This window comes from Pan troglodytes, chromosome 20, assembly GCF_028858775.2.
Source record: "Pan troglodytes isolate AG18354 chromosome 20, NHGRI_mPanTro3-v2.0_pri, whole genome shotgun sequence".
NCBI lineage: Eukaryota > Metazoa > Chordata > Mammalia > Primates > Hominidae > Pan > Pan troglodytes.
Window position 1 is genome coordinate 3,769,033 of NC_072418.2, and position 18,493 is coordinate 3,787,525.

General features: G+C 60.2%; 2 protein-coding genes across 38 annotated transcripts; both read right to left on the reverse strand.

The window, feature by feature from the left end:
- Nucleotides 1-930: 930 nt before the first annotated feature.
- Nucleotides 931-6,581, reverse strand: C20H19orf25 (chromosome 20 C19orf25 homolog). Of its 3 annotated transcripts, none has more exons than XM_024351507.3 (3): nucleotides 5,683-6,581; nucleotides 5,294-5,425; nucleotides 931-2,016 (listed from the first exon to the last, which is right to left on the reverse strand). In XM_024351507.3, exons 1-3 carry the CDS (start codon nucleotides 5,807-5,809, stop codon nucleotides 1,790-1,792), a joined length of 486 nt encoding a protein of 161 aa, XP_024207275.2. In that variant the 5' UTR covers nucleotides 5,810-6,581; the 3' UTR covers nucleotides 931-1,789. The 3 variants fall into 3 exon arrangements, with proteins under 3 accessions (XP_024207275.2, XP_024207276.2, XP_063657032.1); XM_024351508.3 differs by having other exon boundaries at nucleotides 5,634-5,755; XM_063800962.1 differs by having other exon boundaries at nucleotides 5,660-5,734.
- A 1,300-nt stretch (nucleotides 6,582-7,881) lies between these two features.
- On the reverse strand, nucleotides 7,882-18,429 carry PCSK4 (proprotein convertase subtilisin/kexin type 4). Of its 35 annotated transcripts, none has more exons than XM_063800950.1 (16): nucleotides 18,335-18,429; nucleotides 17,343-17,447; nucleotides 17,143-17,245; nucleotides 15,743-15,835; nucleotides 15,519-15,647; nucleotides 15,340-15,416; nucleotides 15,158-15,246; nucleotides 14,696-14,868; nucleotides 14,408-14,620; nucleotides 10,455-10,555; nucleotides 10,260-10,363; nucleotides 10,072-10,189; nucleotides 9,706-9,885; nucleotides 9,318-9,442; nucleotides 8,803-8,925; nucleotides 7,882-8,657 (listed from the first exon to the last, which is right to left on the reverse strand). In XM_063800950.1, exons 4-16 carry the CDS (start codon nucleotides 15,743-15,745, stop codon nucleotides 8,209-8,211), a joined length of 1,884 nt encoding a protein of 627 aa, XP_063657020.1. In that variant the 5' UTR covers nucleotides 15,746-15,835; nucleotides 17,143-17,245; nucleotides 17,343-17,447; nucleotides 18,335-18,429; the 3' UTR covers nucleotides 7,882-8,208. The 35 variants fall into 35 exon arrangements, with proteins under 35 accessions (XP_063657020.1, XP_024207285.1, XP_054529694.1 ...); XM_024351517.2 differs by having other exon boundaries at nucleotides 17,143-17,223; nucleotides 18,335-18,399; XM_054673719.2 differs by lacking the exon at nucleotides 18,335-18,429 and adding an exon at nucleotides 17,708-18,013 and having other exon boundaries at nucleotides 8,852-8,925; nucleotides 9,706-9,858; nucleotides 17,143-17,223.
- Nucleotides 18,430-18,493: the final 64 nt, after the last annotated feature.

Sequence of the window (18,493 nt, forward strand, 5' to 3'; positions counted from 1 at the left end):
TGCCGCCATCACCCGTTCCTCAAAATGGGCTGTGGGCGGGCAGGTTCATCGCTGTCTATGTGCTGCCGCAGAATTGCTGAGACCCCCCCGAGGTTAGATCCCTGGAAGCAGAGCCAGAAAGCAGAAACTGCGGGCACAGGGTTTGTGGGCACCCCACCCAGATGGGCCGGGGAGGCACTGGCTGAGGCCAGGAGTCTCCCCCTGGTCCCAAGGGAGGGCAGGCTCCAGGGGGTGCACAGCACCCCAGACAGGGGGTCCAACCTGGGCATTGGTACCTGGGCCAGTTATTATGGCAGGCCCCAGTGTGGGGCAGGAGGCACCCATGAGCCACTAGGAGCTGTGGCTGGTGCAACAGCTGGGATGGGGCAGCCACAGCAGCCACTACCGGGGAGAGTCAATGGTGGACAGGGGCTGCGGGAGCTGGGACGGCCCCACGTCAAAGCCACTTCAGGGAGCACAGCCCTGGCCCAGCTGGGGGGACAAGGAAAGCTATGACTGCAAGCAGCACAGAAGTGCAGGGCGGGAAGGGATGGCAGGAGCCGGCCCCCTCCCCACCTTCCACCCTGGGACACTGCCGGGACCTCCCTGGGCCAGGTGAGCAGCTTCAGAAGCATGACCAGTGAGAAGTCCCTAGGGCCCAGGCCGGGCTAGCCAAGTCCCAGTTTCTGGATGAGGCGCCTCCCAGGCTGTGTGTGGCAGGCCCCCTTTCTTCAGGGAATAAGAAACATCTTCCACATTCAAGAAACAAAGCTGGCTGTGGGTCTGGAGAGAGGGCGAGGCAGCCCCAGGTCTCTGGGTCAGGCGGACGGTCCCTGCATGCAGTGCCCGGCAGGACTGAGCAGGGTTCCCCGGGGTCGCCGGTAACCCTCCCTCCCCAGCTTCCGGGGCCCCGGGACGGAGCCGCTCACAGAGGCACCATTCAGACGGCCAGACACACACGAAAGCTTTATGTGCAGGGCCCAGCCTCTGGGCCGCCTTGCCCAGGTTTCCACTCAAGTTGCTATTTAGGATGAAAAGCCTTTGGCAAGACCCTTCGCCGCACTAACGCCCCTTCCCCCAGGGCCAGAACCCGCAGGGAAGCAGGCCCAGGACCTGCTGCAGCCGGCAGGGTGGCTATGAGACCCAGGACACCCTGGGCTCCTGGCCAGTGACTCACAGCGGTCCTCCAGCAAGGGCAGTGGCTGGGAGACACCCGTGCCGTGGAGCTGGGCCCAGCCTGGCTGGGTCTCAGGGCTGCTTCTCTTGGGTGACCCCAGCGGCCCAGGGTCGTTGTGAAGATCAACGTGGCTTGTGGGAGGAGCCCGGGGCCCAGAAGGAAGTGGGGTCAGGGGCTCAGGCTGGCCCTCGGGCTGCTCTGACATTGGGTGGGCACTCGCTGGATGGAATCACAGTTAACACCTCGATCCCAACACCTGGACTCAGAAGTGGACAGGCGAGTGCCTGCCCCGGGAGAGGAAGGAGGTGGCACCTGCTCCCAGGTGCCCCACTGCAGAGCACGGCCACTGTGAGCCGAGGACAGAATCACAGTACAGCAATAATGTCCCTATCCTCTTCCAGAACCCCAGTGGGTCCTCAGGTCACGCAGGACGGAGCCAGCTGGGTGGGTCCCACCAACTCGGCATGAATGAGACGACGGATGAACCGCAGCCCCAGCATCAGGAGGGGCGCCTGTGTCGACACCCACGTGGGCTGGGACCCCGTGAATGCCAGTCTGGGGCCGACGGACCCCCAGGGAAAGCCTGGGTGCAGGCCACCTCGTGCGCTGCCCAGGCCTGCAGGCCCCGAGAGGTCAGCCTGAGGAGGCAGCCTCGGCCGCCGGTAATGCTGCCTGCTTCATCTGGGCCACCTCCCGCTCCAGGTCCTCGCCGGCTCGCTGCAGGAGCTCACACCTCTGCCTCAGCGCGTCGCCCGCCTGCTGCAGCCGCTGGTTGGCAGCCACGTAGGCCCGGCTTTGCTGGTAGAGCTGCTCTCCCGGGGCCTCCGCATCCTCCATCATCCTGAAGGGAACTGGGGGGTCTGAGACAGGACACAGCAGCATCACTGCCTGCTGACCACCCCATCCTCCTGGGCACCCCTCACTACTGCCCCCAAAGGGCAGGGTTCCCTGCAGTCCCCGAGTGAGCCTGCCGGCCGGGGTCTTCTTAACATGACGGATGTGGCCAGGTGTGGTGGCTCACGCCTGTAATCCAGCACTTTGGGAGGCCGAGGCGGGAGGAACACTTGAGCCCAAGAGTTAGAGACCAGCCTGGACAACATAGTGATACCCCCATCTCTACCAAAAAATACAGATACAAAAATTAGCGGGGCGTGGTAGCACGCATCTGTGGTCCCTACTTCTCTGGAGGCAGAGGCGGGAGGATCGCTTGAGACTGGGAGGCCGAGGCCGCAATAAGCTATGATCGTGCCACGGTACTCCAGCCTGGGCGACAGAATGAGACCCTGTCTCAAAAATAAATAAATAAATAAATAAAAATCAAATAATGGAGGCATCCTCGTCCATCAGCTGGGAGAGGCACAGCGGCTGGGTGGCAGGAGGGGCTTCCAGCTCTAGGCTACCCGCCTTAGCAAAGCGTGTGACCAGGGGGATCGGGTCACAGAAAGAGCTCAAGCCTCGCCAGCAGTGGCCCTCCTGGGGGCGGGGCTTCCATTCCTGCAAAAGCCGTGGCACCCACCCGGATGGACTCCACTGAGCCGGCCTGGCTCTCATTCCTGCTGTCTCTGGAAGCCAGAGACGCAACAAGCCCGCCACCGAAAACCTCTCCAGGGGCCGTGCAACCTCCTGGAGCCCACACTTAGGGAGGCAGGGGTGGCGAAGGTGAGAGGTGGGCACTGACGTCCTGGTGACTCCCACATTCAGCGGAAACTACGTATGGCTCCCTGCTCCCCCAGGTGTGCAAGCCCAGTGCAGCAGGGCTGAAGCAGCACCAACTTCAGGGTCACTCAGAGAAGCGTCAGGGGCCCCTCGGCTCTGGCCTGCCCCTCGGCAGTGTGGTCTCCCACGGACGAAGGCTCCACGTGCCGCACGGGTCTGGGCTGATCAAATCACCTCTGTCACCACCTGCTTTAGCAACAGGGTGGGAAAGGCCGGGCAGTGCCTGGATGAAGGCACAGGAGGCCCCCTACCTTCTGTGAGCACCCCCGCTCCCCTGCACAGCGTGCCTCAGTTTCGCCACACTCAACGGCCATGGACCTGAACCCATGAAGCTCAAACCACAGCCCCAGCACCCTCAGGTGACCGAACTGCATGCTGGGAATAAAACCAACTCATGCACCTTGACCGGTACCGGCCCACAGAACCTTCCAGATGATGCGCACGCCTCCCACCGATGCTGGTCCATACCAGCCACCAGCCATGTGCGGCTCCTGGGCACTTGAAATATGTCTAAAGGGAAAACGCAACTCAATTTTTCTTTTTTTCTTTTTCAGAGACAGGGTCTCACTCTGTCACTCAGGCTACAGACTCCAACTCCTGGGCGCAAGCAACCCTCCTGCCTCAGCCTCCTGAGTAGCTAAGACCACAGGTGCATGCCACCACACCCAGCTAGTTTGTGTATTTTTGGTAGATATAGGTTTCGCTATGCTGCCAAGGCTGGTCTTGAACTCCTGGCCTCAAGTCATCCTCCTGCCTCAGCCTCCCAAAGTGCTGGGATTACAGGCATGAGCCACTGCACCTGGCCCCAGAATTTTCTAATATTACTTTTTAAAAATGTTCCCTTAGAAATTCGCAGTTTCTATCATTCCACATGACTCATTTTCTTTTTTCTTTTTTTTTGTTTGAGATAGAGTCTTGCTCTGTCACCCAGGCTGGAGTACAGTGGCACGACCTCAGCTCACTGCAACCTCCACCTACTGGGTTCAAGCAAATTCCTGCCTCAGCCTCCCAAGTAGCAGGGATTACAGGCATGCGCCACCATGCCCGGCTAATTTTTTTGTATTTTCAGTAGAGACGGGGTTTCACCATGTTGGCCAGGGTGGCCTTGAACTCCTGACCTCAAATGATCCGCCCACCTCAGCCACCCAAAGTGCTGGGATTATAGGTGTGAGCCACCGCACCTGGCCGATTCATCTTCATTTGTTTCCCGCCACCCCCAGAACAGCCTGGGGCGGACATTCTTGTTTCTTTTGTTCACTTGTCCATTAGCAGTGCTCTAAGCGCAGAGCCCAGCACAAAGGAAATGCTCAAGAAAAGGCTTGCTGAATGAATGAATGAGCCTCATCCAGAACACAAAATTCACCCAACTGCACTGCTGAACCCTTTGGTCTCTGACTAGCTTCCACCTCGTAAATCAGGGGCAGGGTTTGGCGGGCCCTAGCTTACCACCTCTGTTTTACTTTCTTTATTTCTATTTATTAATTATTATTATTATTATTATTATTATTGAAACAGAGTATCACTGTGGTCCAGGCTGGAGTGCAGTGGCGTGATCTCAGCTCACTGCAACCTCCGACTCCCAGGTTCAAGTGATTCTCCTGCCTCAGTCTCCTGAGTGGCTGGGATTACAGGCCCACGCCACCACACCCGGCTAATTTTTGTATTTTTAGTAGAGACAAGGTTCCACCATGTTGGCCAGGCTGGTGTCGAACCTCTGACCTCAAGTGATCCACCCACCTCGGCCTCCCAAAGTGCTGGGATTATAGGCGTAAGCCACCGCACTGGCCACTTATTTATTTTTGAGACAGAGTCTGGCTGTGTTGCCCAGGCTGGATCTTCCCACTTTAGCCTCCAAGAAGCTGGGGCTACAAGTGTCCACCACCACACCCAGTAATTTTTTTTTTTTTTTTTTTTTTTTTTGAGACAGTCTCGCACTGTCACCTGGGCTGGAGTGCAGTGGTGCGATCTCGGCTCACTGCAAATTCTGCATCCCGGGTTCAAGCGATTCTCCTGCCTCAGCCTCCCGAGTAGCTGAGATTACAGGCGCCTGCCACTATGTCCGGCTAACTCTTTGTTGTTGTTTTTTTTTTTTTTCATTTTTAGCAGAGACGGGGTTTCACCATGTTGGCCAGGCTGGTCTCGAACTCCTGGGCTCAAGCGATCCTCCCGCCTCATCCTCCGAAAGTGCTGGGCTTACAGGCCTGAACCACAGCGCCCGGCCTCCACCCCTGTCAGAAGAACCCTCTGAAAATCGGTCCCACTCTACGGAGGAGTAGAGGGAGACTCGGAGAGGATACGGACCGTGCCCATGTTACTGGGGTTCCCAGGGCGTGGGGTCAAGAGTTAGGGGTGTGCTTCTCTTCCGTCCCCTTGCTGCCGGGGTCTCAGGTCCGCTTTTCCCCGGGACCGGGCTCCCCCTACCTTCCGGGGCCAGGATGGTGAACACTGGATCCTCTGCCGGCGCACCCCGCACATCCTCCAGGATCTGCTCCACCGTGGGGGGCGCCGGGCGGGTGGGCAGCAGCACGCGCTTCTTGGCCTTGGAGCCCATCTCTGAAGGCGGGGAAGGGGGCGCTGACCGGGGCGTCCACCTCTCCGCCCTTGACCGGGCTGCTCCTCCCGCCCAGCGAACTCGTAAGCACCCGTCGCGGTCCCGCTCCCGGGGAAGCCCGCCCTGTCCCGCCCCTCTGAGCTCGCCCCAGGCCCTGACCCTCCCTCCGCCCAAAAACACGGTGGCCAAGGCTTCAGGGTCTCGCTCAACCTCTGCCTCAGTTTCCCCGCGGTCACCCCAGTCGCCGGCCTCTTCCCACCTGGGCGCGGGACCCGAAAGCCCAGCGTCGACGATGCAGCCACTTCCGCTTCCGATTGGAGCACCGCCCCGTCCCCGAACACGTGATAAACACTTCCGGCCTCCTCTCGCGCCGGCCCGCCGCTCATCGCGGGGCTCCGCCCCGTCTTAAAGGGATAATGCCCTTGAGACTCGGATCTCAGCCTCTCAGGCGAACCCGAACCTGGACGCGCTACGATGAGAGCGAGTTCGAGTCCAGGCTCCACTGGCTGGGTAGAAAAGCATCCGAGGCTCGTCTTTCTGAAAAGGGGAACACGGCACTAGGGGAGCACGCCACCCACGTGGCTGACGGGAGCACAAAATTGCTGTCCACCTAAGGGAGCCTGGTGGTGCATGAGCACTCGGCGACCGGAACACAGCGGGGGCGGGGCGGTCGCGGCGCCTCCACTTCCGGCCAAGGCGGGTCCTCCCACCTCGGGGACGGTGCTGGAGGTCACCTTTTCCTCTCCTCTGATGCCTGGGAAGGCAGAAAGAGCAGAGGGCCCTTTTCCTCTCTCAAGGGCTTTATTGAGATGCAGTTTACATACCATAAAGTTCCCCTGTTTATTTCGTTTTGTTTTGTTTTTTTAGAGACAGAGTCTCACTGTGTCGCTCAGGCCGGAGTGCAGTGGCGCGATCTCGGCTCACTGCAACCTCCGCCTCCCGAGTAGCTGGGACTACAGGCGCCCGCCACCACGTCCGTCAAAATTTTTTTTTGTATTTTAGTAGAGATGGGGCTTCACTGTGTTGCCCAGGCTGGTATCAAACTCCTGAGCTCAGGCAATGCGCCAGCCTCAGCCTCCCAAAGTGCTGGGATTACGGGCGTGAGCCACCGCACCCAGCCAAATTCACCTGTTTAAACTGTAAATTCAGCCTGGGCGCGGTGGCTCATGCCTGTAATCCCAGCACTTTGGGAGGCCAAGGCGGGCAGATCACTTGAGGCCAGTTTGAGACCAGCCTGGCCAACATGGTGAGACCCCATCTCTACTAAAAATACAAAAATTAGGCTGGGTGCGTTGGCTCACGCCTGTAATCCCAGCACTTTGGGAGGCCGAGGTGGGTGGATCACGAGGTCAGGAGATCAAGACCATCCTGGCTAACACGGTGAAACCCTGTCTCTACTAAAAATACAAAAAGAAAAACAAAATTAACCAGGCATGGTGGCGGTTGCCTGTAGTCCCAGCTACTCGGGAGGCGGAGGCAGGAGAATGGCGTGAACCCCAGAGGCAGAGCTTGCAGTGAGCCGAGACTGTGCCACTGCACTCCAGCCTGGGCGACAGAGCAAGACTCTGTCTCAAAAAAAAAAAAAAAATTGTTGAGAGAGAAGGAAGGAAGGAAGGGACAGAGGGAGGGAAAAGGAAAGAAAGAGAAAGGAAGGAAAGAAGGAAGGAGAAGAAAAAGGAAGGAAGGAGAGAGAGAAAGAAAAAAAGAAAAGAAAAAGGAAATAAAGAGAAAGGAAGGAAAGAGAAGAAAGGAAAGAAGAAAAGGGAGAAAAGAAAGAAAGGAAAGGAAGGAAAGAGAAGGAAGAACGGAAGAAAGGAAGGAAGGGGCCAGGTGCGGTGGCTCAAGCCTGTAATCCCAGCACTTTGGGAGTCCAAGGTGGGCGAATCACGAGGTCAGGAGATCGAGACCATCCTGGCCAACATGGTGAAACCCATCTCTACTAAAAAAGGAAGGAAAGAAAAGGAAGGAAAGAGAAGGAAGGAAGGAAGGAAGGAAGTAAAGAAAAGGAAGGAAGTAAAGAAAAGGAAGGAAGGGAGGGAGGGAGGAAAGGGCCAGGCACAGTGGCTCACGCCTGTAATCCCAGCACTTTGGGAGGCCAAGGAGGGAAGATTGCTTGAGGCCAGGGTTCAAGGCTGCAGTGAGCTACAATCGCACCACTGTACTCTAGCCTAGTCAACGTAGGGAGACCCTGTCTCAAAACAAACAAGAGAAAAAACAAAGGAATCACCGCAGGAGAGGATTCTGGGCCATGGTGAGCCATGCTCTGGGGCTGGACATTACTGCTGACCCCCGGCCATTCCCTGCTGTCCCCACTGCCTGGGGTCCCTGGGCCTGGGCGGACTCCTTCTCCGTGGCCGGCTGCATTCTCCATGGACTGATGTCCGGGGACCCCAAGCAGAAACCACCTGAGTCCTGGGGCCTCGGGCCCACCCTGCTCCAGAGGAGGCCACAGACTGAGCACCTTCTACGCAACCTTTATTTGCAAACTCTGAGGTTGGACGCGGTTCCCGAGACGGACAGTGTCACGTTTCTCTCCCTCCACTTTCCCCTGGCTTTTGGGGTGCTCCAGCCTCTCCCCCCAGCCCACTCCCGCCCAAACCCAAAATGCAGAGGAGACTTCTCTGTCTCTCCCGCCAGGCTGCGGGGTTCCACGGGGCCCATCCCTGGCAGGCCAGGCGTCGGGGACTGGTGCTCGCTCCTCTGGGGCCAGCCTGGGGAGGCAGCACAGCAGCAGTGCCTGTCAGGGACCCAGGCGGGGGCAAGGTCGCTTTCTGAGCTGACAACTTCAGGTTCCAGCTGGCAGCCGGACCTGGGGTTTGGTGGGGGTGGCCCTGGCACCGGAGAGCCAGGCGTATAGTGGGAGGTCCATGGACATGCCGCAGAGGACGGGGCCTCCGAGGGTCACGGCCAGGAGGCCCAGTACCATGGCCGAGGCTGGGCAGCGGTGGTGGGGACAGGCGGCAGCTCTAAGCCGGGGGCGGCTGTCGGGGGTGGTGGGTCCCACGCAGGAGCCCTGCTGCTGGTCCAGCGTGGAGGATGGGGGACAGGAGGTGCAGTCCCTCGGGGAGCCGCCACGGCAGGTGTAGCAGGAGGCATGGCAGCTGGAGCAGACCCTCAGCGCGGGCGCCGCCGTGTGCCCAGGCCCGGCGGTCACCAGCCTCGTGTGGTTGAAGAACCGCGGGGGGCAGTAGGCCAGGCAGAGCTGTCCCAGGATGTAGGCGGGGCCGTCACACGCTGCTCAGGGACACGCACGCAAAGGCCCGTCAGCTCACCACCCGCAGCCTGTTACCCGCCACCCGCCCGCCTGGGGCCACATGCACGCTGCCCACGGTGGCCGCCACCGCCTCCCAGCAGTGGGCCCTGCCCCGCCGGCACTCACCCTGGCACAGCCCCTCTGTGTCCCGCTGCACACACGCGCTGCTGGTCACCTGGGGGCCTGTAGGCCGCGCTGTCATGTCCTCGGCCGTCCCATAGAGCAGCAGCGTGTAGCGGTACAACGTCCCTGGACAGGGGTCGCGGGTGGGCACAGGAGGAGGAGGCTCTCGGCAGCCTGGTCCTGGTAGTCCCCGGGCTCCCTCCCCTTCAGCTCCCACGCGGGGCCCTGGACTGGTTCACATCTCTCAGGGAATTGCACATCTACTGTGCGCCTGTCACTGGACACCGACATCTCCCGGGTGACTGCACCCCTACTGTGCGCCTGTCATTGCACACCTACTGTGTGCCTGTCATTGCACACCATCTCCCGGGTGACTGCACGCCTACTGTGTGCATGTTCTCTTGGAGAAGGCCACTGGGAACCCCTTTTGCAGTGCGGTCACCAAGGCTAGCTCCAGAGCCCCTGGGGGGAGGTTGGAGAGCCAAGCCCCGCCCACCACAGCCCCTCCCCGCCCTCACCCGTGTTGAAATAGTAGCCCTTGTTCTCTAGGCCCAGGGTCCACACGCCCTGTGGGTTCTCATCCCAGAAGTGGGTGGACATGAAGACCCAGTTGTTGTAGCCTTCAGTGCTGACGTCCAAGGGTCTGGGACAGAAGGGTGGGTGGGGGTGGGGGTGTCAAGAGGGATGGCTTTGTGAAGCCGGCAGAGCCCCATGAAGTGTCTGACCGCACGCGCTGGTGGCCGCGTGTCCTCTGGGTGTGGGTGAGGGTGTGACTCGGGGTCCCACCCACTAGGCTGCCGTGTGACTCCTATGGGCCTGGCCCCTCCCCGTGAGGACACTCCGGGTAGATGGCAGCGTTTACCGACAGGGCATGAGGCCGCCCCCTCCCCTCTGCGGGCCGCTCACCGTATGGCCACGAGTGTGGAGCGCGTGCCCATGGGGCTGGTGAGCGAGATCTCCAGGTCTCCGCGCCGGCTGTAGGACAGTGTCAGCTGCGCCTGCACGTGCTCCAGCGAGCGGATGGAGTTGTGGAGGCCGGCGCAGGCCGATACGTTTTCCCTGATGTAGATCAGCGGCAGGATAGGGCTGAGGGGGTCGAGGGGTGAGGACCCTCCTGCGGCCTGCTGGGGGGTGGGTGGGCGGCCAGCAGGCGAGGTCGGGGCTCAGAGGTCACGGGGTCCAGCCCTCGTTTTACAGATGGGTAAACTGAGGCCTCAGGCCTGTCCCCCACACCCCCAGCGGTGATAGCGGAGGGGCACGCAGGGGTCTCACGTGGGGTGGTTCTGGACCCGGACGGCACACTTCCTCTGCGGTTGGGTGGGCAGCCAGGTGCGGGCGGTGTCCACCAGCAGCCCGGCGTCCAGCAGCCCGTAGCCGTAGTGATGGCTCACTGCGCGGAAGGGCAGCAGTCACTCGCCCCGTGGGCCCCGGGTCCCCGCCCCCGCCCGGCCCCGCCGCACCTTGGCGCCCCACGCCGTTGGTCCTCCAGTCCTCGGCCTGCAGGTGCGCCGGCTTGGACGCGCGGACCACCAGGTGCTGCATGTCTCTCCACGTCAGGAACGGGCTGCGGGGGGCGGGGGCGGGGGCGGGGGCGGGTGAGCCGCGGGGCCGCGCCTGGGGGCGAGGGCGGTGGACGGGGCCCCGCAGTCACCTACTTGGCCTCCAGCGCTAGGGCGATCATGCCGGCCGCCAGTGGGGCTGAGGCCGAGGTGCCCGTGTGTTGGTCTGTGCACCCGTGATGCAGGTCCGTGGTGACCTGAGGGCAGAGGGGGGTGGGACTCGGGGGGCCGTGCACAGTGAGAATACAGCCCTTCTTCAAAAAGTACCAAGGACCGGGCGGGCGCAGTGGCTCAGGCCTGTCATCCCAGCACTTTGGGAGGCTGAGGCGGGCTTGTTGCCTGAGGTCAGGAGTTCAAGACCAGCCTGGTCAACATAGTGAAACCCCAACTCTACAAAAATACAAAAATTAGCCAGGCATGGTGGCGGGCACCTGTAGTTCCAGCTACTCGGGAGGCTGACACAGGAGAATCACTTGAACCCAAGAGGCAGAGGTTGCAGTGAGTGGAGATCACGCCCACGCCACTGCACTCCAGCCTGGGCAACAGAGCGAGACTCTGGATTAAAAAAAAAAAGTACTAACGACTGAATTCAAAAAGTACCAAGGGCTGGGCGCGGTGGCTCACGCCTGTAATCCCAGCACTTTGGGAGGCCGAGGTGGGTGGATCACCGGAGGTCAGGAGTTCGAGACCAGCCTGGTCAACACCTTGTCTCTACTAAAAATACAAAAAAATTACCCAGGCATGGTGGCGGGCGCCTGTAATCCCAGCTACTTGGGAGGCTGAGGCAAGACAATCACTTGAACCTAGGAGGCAGAGGTTGCAGTGAGCCAAGATCACACCATTGCACTCCAGCCTGGCCAACATGGCAAGACTCCATCTCAAAAAAATAAAAAAATAGTACCAAGAACTGAAGTCAAAAAGTACCAAGGACTGGCCACACAGTGGCTCACGCCTGTAGTCCCAACACTTTGGGAGGCTGAGGCGGGCAGATTTTTTGAGCTCAGGAGTTTGAGACCAGCTTGTGGCAACATGGTGAAACCCCATCTCTACAGGAAAAATACAAGAATTAGCTGGGTGTGGTAGTGTGCACCTGTAATCCCAGCTACTCAGGAGGCTGAGGCAGGAGGATCGCTTGAGCCTGGGAGGTAGAGGTTGCAGTGAGCTAAGATTGCACCACCGCACTCCAACCTGGGTGACAGAGTGAGACTCTGTCTCAAAAAAATTTAAAAAAAAAAAGGTACCAAGGACTCCAAGGACTGAGTTCAAGAAGTAACAAGGACTATGCTCAAAAAGAACTAAGAGCCTGGCCAACATGGTGAAACCCCGTCTCTACTGAAAATACAAAAAAATTAGCCGGGCATGGTGGCGTGGCCTGCTATTCCCGGCACTTTGGGAGGCCGAGGCTGGTGGATCGCTTGACCTGAGGAGTTGGAGACCAGTCTGGCCAACATGGTGAAATGCCATCTCTACAAAATATACAAAAGAAATTAGCGGGACATGGTGGCATGCTTGTGTTCTCAGCTGCTCAATAGGCTGAGGCACAAGAATCGCTTGAGCCCGGCAGGCGTAGGTTGCAGTGAGCTGAGATCATGCTACTTCACTCTGTTGCACCCTGCCTGGGTGACAGAGCGAGACTCCATCTCAAAAGAAAAAAGAAAGTGCTGGGCACTGTGGCTCACACCTGTAATCCCAGCACTTTGGGAGGCCGAGGTGGGCGGATCACGAGGTCAGGAGATCGAGATCATCCTGGCTAACATGGTGAAACCCTGTCTCTACTAAAAATACAAAAAATTAGCTGGGCATGGTGGCGGGCACCTGTAGTCCCAGCTACTCAGGAGGCTGAGGAAGGAGAATGGTGTGAACCCGGGAGGCGGAGCTTGCAGTGAGCTGAGATCGTGCCACTGCACTCCAGCCTGGGCGACAGAGCAAGACTCCGTCTCAAAAAAAAAAAAAAGAAAAGAAAAGAAAAAAAAAAGAAAAGAAAAAAGAAAGAAAAATACCAAAGATTGAGTTCAAAAGGTACCTGCTGCGTCATATGCCTGGAAGCCAGCCCTGCCTGAGAGATGTGCAGGTCAGCGATGGGGCGGCAGCAGTAGGATCAGGGGGCAGCCCTGGCAGAAACGTGCCTGGGTTTGGAGGTGTTCAGGGAAGCACCTGCTATGTGCCTGGCCCCAGAGCCTGAGAGGTGACCCAGGCCCTCCTGGTTATGGCCTGCGAAGCCCTGCAGGGGAGCTGGTCACTACCTCTGGGACTCTCAAACACTGGGAGGCAAGTGTATGAGGTGGGGAAAGGCCTAGGGGACTTCCTGGAGGCAGTGGCCCCAGGTGGGGGTCTGAAGGAAGAGTCAGCAGGGGAAGAAGAGGGGCAGTGATCGGGCACAGGGGCCTCCCCAAGGAGAACTTGAGGCAGAAGGGGCCTGGAGAAATGAGGGGGAACCTTCCTGCAAGGGGCTGAGACAGGGCACAGAGGTGGCTGGGGTCCCGGAGCTGGTTTCATCTAAGAACCCTGGGGGGCCAGAGGAGGGCTGTGATTGGGCTGGGTGGGGTTGGATTTGGGTTTCATCTATGTATTTATTTTCTTGAGACAAGGTCTTGCTCTGCTGTCCAGGTGGAGTGCAGTGGTGCAATCACAGCTCACTGCAGCCTTGACCTCCTGGGCTCGAGCAATCCTCCCACCACAGCCTCCCGAGTAGCTAGGACCAAGATGTGCACCATCACGCCCGGCCTAATTTTTTAATTTTTTTGTAGAGATAGGGTCTCACTATGGTGCCCAGGCTGGTCTCAAACCCCTGGGCTCGCTGGGCATGGTGGTTCACATCTGTAATCCCAGCACTTTGGGAGGCTGAGGCGGGCAGATCGCTCAAGGTCAGGAGTTTGAGACCAGCCTGGCCAACATGGTGAAACCCCGTCTCTACTAATAATACAAAAGAAAATTAGCTGGGCATGGTGGCGCACGTCTGTAGTCCCAGCTACTCGGGAGGCTGAGGCATGAGAATCGCTTCAGCCCAGGAGGTGGAGGTTGCAGTGAGCTGAGATTGCGCCATTGCACTCCAGCCTGGGCAACAGAGCGAGACTCCATCTTCAAAAACAAGCAAACGAAAAGAAACCCTGGGCTGAAGTGATTCTCCCACTTTGGCCTCCCAAAGTGAGCTGTTGCGCCCGGCTGGATTTGTTTTTGTTTTGTTTTGTTTTGAGACAGGGTCTCGCTCTGTGGCCTAAACTGGAGTGCAGTGGTGCAATCTTGGCTCACTGCAACCTCCATCTCTGGGGTTCAAGCGATTCTCCTGCCTCAGCCTCCTGAGTAGCTGGGATTACAGGCGCCCCGCCACCATGCCTGGCTAATGTTTTTTGTATTTTTAGTAGAGATGGGGTTTTGCCATGTTGGCTAGGCTGGTCCTGAACTCCTGACCTCAGGTGATCCACCCACCTTGGCCTCCCAAAGTGCTGGGATTACAGGCACGAGCCACTGTGCTTGGCCTGGATTTGGGTTATTGATTGATTGATTGATTTTTGAGACAGAGTCTCACTCTGTTGCCCAGGCTGGAGTGCAGTGGCCCGATCTCGGCTCACTGCAAGCCCTGCCTCCCGGGTTCATGCCATTCTCCTGCCTCAGCCTCCCGAGTAGCTGGGACTACAGGCGCCCGCCACCACGCCCGGCTAATTTTTTGTATTTTTAGTAGAGACGGGGTTTCACTGTTAGCCAGGATGGTCTCGATCTCCTGACCTCGTGATCCGCCCACCTTGGCCTCCCAAAGTGCTGGGATTACAGGCGTCAGCCACCGTGCCTGGCCTTTTTTTTTTTTGTAGTTTTAGTAGAGACAGGGTTTCACCATGTTAGCCAGGATGGTCTTGATCTCCTGACCTTGTGATCTGCCTGCCTTAGCCTCCCAAAGTGCTGGGATTACAGGTGTGAGCCACCGTGCTCGGCCTGGATTTGCATTTTCAAAGCAGCTTTGGGAGGGTGCTAAGTCACAGTGGTGGGGACAGGAGGAGGCCAGGCTGGGATGGCAGGGCCTGGGGAGGGGACCCTGTTGGGGCGGCTGCACTCACGATCTGGGGGTCGGTGGCCACGCCGCTGCTGTAGGTGGTGGTGAGGGTGGAGGCGCAGGCTTCGCTGTACCAGGGCACGCGGCCCTGCTGGGTGGTGCTGCCCACGGAGAGCGTGTGGATGCTGTTGGTGTAGCCGTCGCAGTTGCAGTTGTCGTAGTGCAGGCCGCCGTTGCCCGAGGCCCAGATGAAGAGCGTGCCCAGCCCGCCGCGGCCCTGGGAAACCAGGAGGGGCGGGGAGGGGGCGTCGGCCTGGCCTGCCACCCCTGCCCTCCTCGGGCTGCCACTCACCTTGGTCACACCACGCCGGAAGGCCTCGCGGGTGAGGATGCCGGGGCCGTCCACCGTGCGGCCGTCGTCCTCGGGACCCCAGCTGGCGCTGTAAATGTGGATGTGCTGCGGCTGCAGGCTCAGCGACTGGGCCTCGATGACATCGGTGATGGTACCGTCCAGCATCCGCACGCCTGCAGAGCCAGGGCGTGAGGGCCGCTGCCACCGGCCCTGGCCTTCCCCACGCCCCAGCCCGCCCCGCGCCACTCCACACCACTCCCCAGCCCTACCTGGGCCCTCTCTCTGCTCCCTGGAGTGGGACCATTCGTATTGGCTCAGCACCCCCCAAGCCCTGGAGTATGGGGCCCTAGCACCACCCAGCAGTGAGAGGGTGGACTCCCGAGTCCTTGGGCCCAGCTCCCCGCCAGAGTCACCCCCTTCCCTCTCTGTCCCGGAATGGTGCCGCTGGGGGACCCCGGGTACCTCCGATTCGGGCGTTGAAAGCGACCCCCACACCACAGAAGCCATTGTTGGCCATCGCGGCCACCTCCCCAGCACAGCGGGTCCCGTGCCTGGTGCCAGGGCCAAGAGGGGCTCCCGTCACGGCCTCCATCCCCCTGCCGGGTACTGGGGCTTCCCCCGTGTGCTGTGGGAGCCCTGCTCACCGGTTCTCTTTGCTGGGGGTGTAGCGGGGCTGGGGGTCCGGGTCGTAGTCATTGAAGTCATAGCTGGCCAGGGGGTCCTGGGGGCAGGTGGGGATATGAGGGGGCCGGGAGGCGTCCCTAGGGTGGTGCCAGCCTCGGCACCTGGGGCAGCCCTCGCCCACAGCCACCCGCGGTCTCACGTAGTTGGCCCAGAGGTCCGGGTGGTCCTTCTCGATGCCATCGTCCAGCACAGAGACCACGATGCCCTGGCCTGACAGCCCCTGACTCCAGGCCTGCAGGATGCTCAGGTCTGGTTGGGCCTCGCTGTTCTGCAGGGGGAGGCGGGGTTGTGACCCTGTGAGGGCCTGGAGTTGAGGGCGCCAGCGGCCCCGTACCCGTCTACCCACCCTGGCTGCCTGCTCACCATGTACCACTGCTTGGAGAACCAGGGGTCCGTGGGCACCACCACAGAGCGTTTCACCCGCCGCTGCAGCGTCTGCTGCTGGAACCACTGCACCTGCAGAGCAGAGGGTGCATCAGGCCTGTCCCCTGCTCGCCCCTGGGGCCCCTCGTGGTTCAGGGAGTGAGGCAGCCCCGTGCCCTGGGACCCTGTGTTTGTGGGGGTTGCTCTCCAGGGTCCCCATGTGCCTGGGGCTCTGTCTGCAGTCAGAAGGGGTCGAGGCTTTTGGACCACCTGTCCTTGGGCCCACAGAAGCGTCGTCGCTGCCCCGGGTGACTGCAGGTCCCCAGGTCCCCACCCACTCTCTCCCCCATCCCTGTTCTAGATCCTTCTATCTCTCTCCTGCATCACTTCCTTATTTTTTTTCTTTTTTTGAGACAGAGTCTTGTTCTGTCGCCCAGGCTGGGGTGCAGTGGCGCAATCTTGGCTCACTGCAACCTCTGCCTCCTGGGTTCAAGCGATTCTCCTACCTCAGCCTCCCAAGTAGCTGGGACTACAGGCACACACCACCATGCCTGGCTAATTTTCGTATTTTTAGTAGAGATGGGGTTTCACCATGTTGGTCAGGCTGGTCTCAAACTCCTGAGCTCAAGTGATCTGCCTGCCTTGGCCTCCCGAAGTGCCGGGATTACAGGCATGAACCACCACGCCAGGCCTGGCTCTTTCTTGCAAACCACATCAGGAACCGGCCACTGCTCTCCCTCCCGGTGCTATAAGCAGGCAGCTGTCCGGTCCTGTTCAAGGCACTTCCTGGCCTCCGAGGGCTTCCCAGGCTCCATCCCAACCCCTCAGCTTGACATCCCAGGCATTTTCTAGACAGGGCCCAGCCCGATGGGACCCAGGCCCCTTTCTGAGCGCCTGGACACTGCGTCCTGAGGGCCACTGGGTGACTTTAAGCTTCCTACTTTTTTTTTTTTTTTTGAGATGGAGTCTCGCTCTGTCACCCAGGCTGGAGTGCAATGGCGCGATCTCGGCTCACTGCAAGCTCCGCCTCCCGGGTTCACACCATTCTCCTGCCTCAGCCTCCTGAATAGCTGGGACTACAGGCGCCTGCCACCATGCCCGGCTAATTTTTTTGTATTTTCAGTAGAGACGGGGTTTCACCGTGTTCGCCAGGATCTCGTCTCGATCTCCTGACCTTGTGATCCGACCGCCTCCGCCTCCCAAAGTGCTGGGATTACAGGCGTGAGCCACCGCGCCCGGCAAAGCCTCCTACTCTTTGGAACCCATTACGGTGTCGTAAAATCCCCTTCCCTCCATCCCATGACCTAGACGGTGGGGAAGGCACGCCGTCTGTCCCTCCTTACCAGAGCCCCTGGGGCCCAGAGGAGGGAGGGGGAGGACAAGAGGTGCCCACTGTGTACCAGGCCCTGGCAGGCGCCATGATTTCCGTATCTGGGTCTTCCTGCCTCCTCTTGCTGTATAGACTTGGGGTCCGGGCGGGTCTGAGCCACAGAAAGCACACAGCTGTTCATAACAACCACGAGAACCACAGAAGATGGCTAGTGGCCCCAGGAGGCAGCTGCGACCCCGGGCAGGGGGGTGGCCTCCCGGCCAGGCTCACCTTGGGGTTTTTCTTCAGGTGCAGGCGGTGGCCCCAGTGCGGGGTCAGGGACTGCTGGACCACGCCCCGGTGCCGCAGGTGAAAGTACTGCCCGTCAGGGAAGATCTGGGGATGTGGGGAAGCGGCCGCACCGATGGGACCCGGCTCCCCTGCTGGAGCCCCCGAGGGCCGGTAACAGCCCCCTTCTTTGTCCTTCCCCAGCAGGTGCTCTCTGGGAGTCCCAGAAGCTGAGCTTGGCTGAGGCAGGGGTGGGCTGGGACTCTTGATATTTAGAAGACCTTGTGGGCTCCCTCCCCCTTGTCGGGGTCTAGGGTCGTCCAGTCCCCTCCAAGCTCCCACTTCCCGTCCATCCCGGTCCCACCCACCGGCCCCAGGTTGACGAAGCCGAATTTGCGTGCCAGGCGCTCGACCTCCCGGTTACCCTGGGACACCTGGACGGCCCAGCTGCTGACATAGATGGGGGCTCGGACCGGGGCCCACCCCACAGCCCGGGGGCGGACAAGGGCCAGGGCCAAGACCAAGACCAGGCGCAGCCACAGCGCAATCGGGGCGGGCCTCATGGAGGCGGGGCGGGAGCGGGGCCTGCGCAAAGCCCCTCCCTCCCGCCAAACCGCCGAGTGGTCCCAGGCGTCCGCCCCGCCCCCGGCGCCATAGCAACGCAGAAGGCGTCGACTCCCAGGGGGCCTTGCGGCTACTCAGCCAGGAGGGGCGCGAAGATCTAACAGAAGCGGGGGAGGGACGCACGCCTGCCCGTCTTCCGCAGACCCACACCCTCGGGAGCCTCAGTTTTCCCATTTGTACAACGACAAGACTAACTCAGAGAAGCGGGTTCACTGTTGCGATAACGCGTCCTACCCTTTGTTTGACCTCTCCCACTTTCCAACACACCCCTCCTTCGAGAATCAGCCCGGCCTCCTATCCGGCCTAATCAGAATCATTCTTTTGCGTAATCCCGCCTCCTCCGATAAGCCTCGCCCCGTTCCCGCCCCTACCATTCCGCCCTGCCTTCTTTGTGATCAGCCCCGCCCTCCACTGGTCTCGCCAATGAATCGCGTCCCGTTTCTCCAATCGGCTCGGATTTTTCTTTAGCCCCTCCCACCGGCTCCGCGCCCCCCCCCCCCCCACCCCCCACGCTTCTCCTCGCCCTGGCT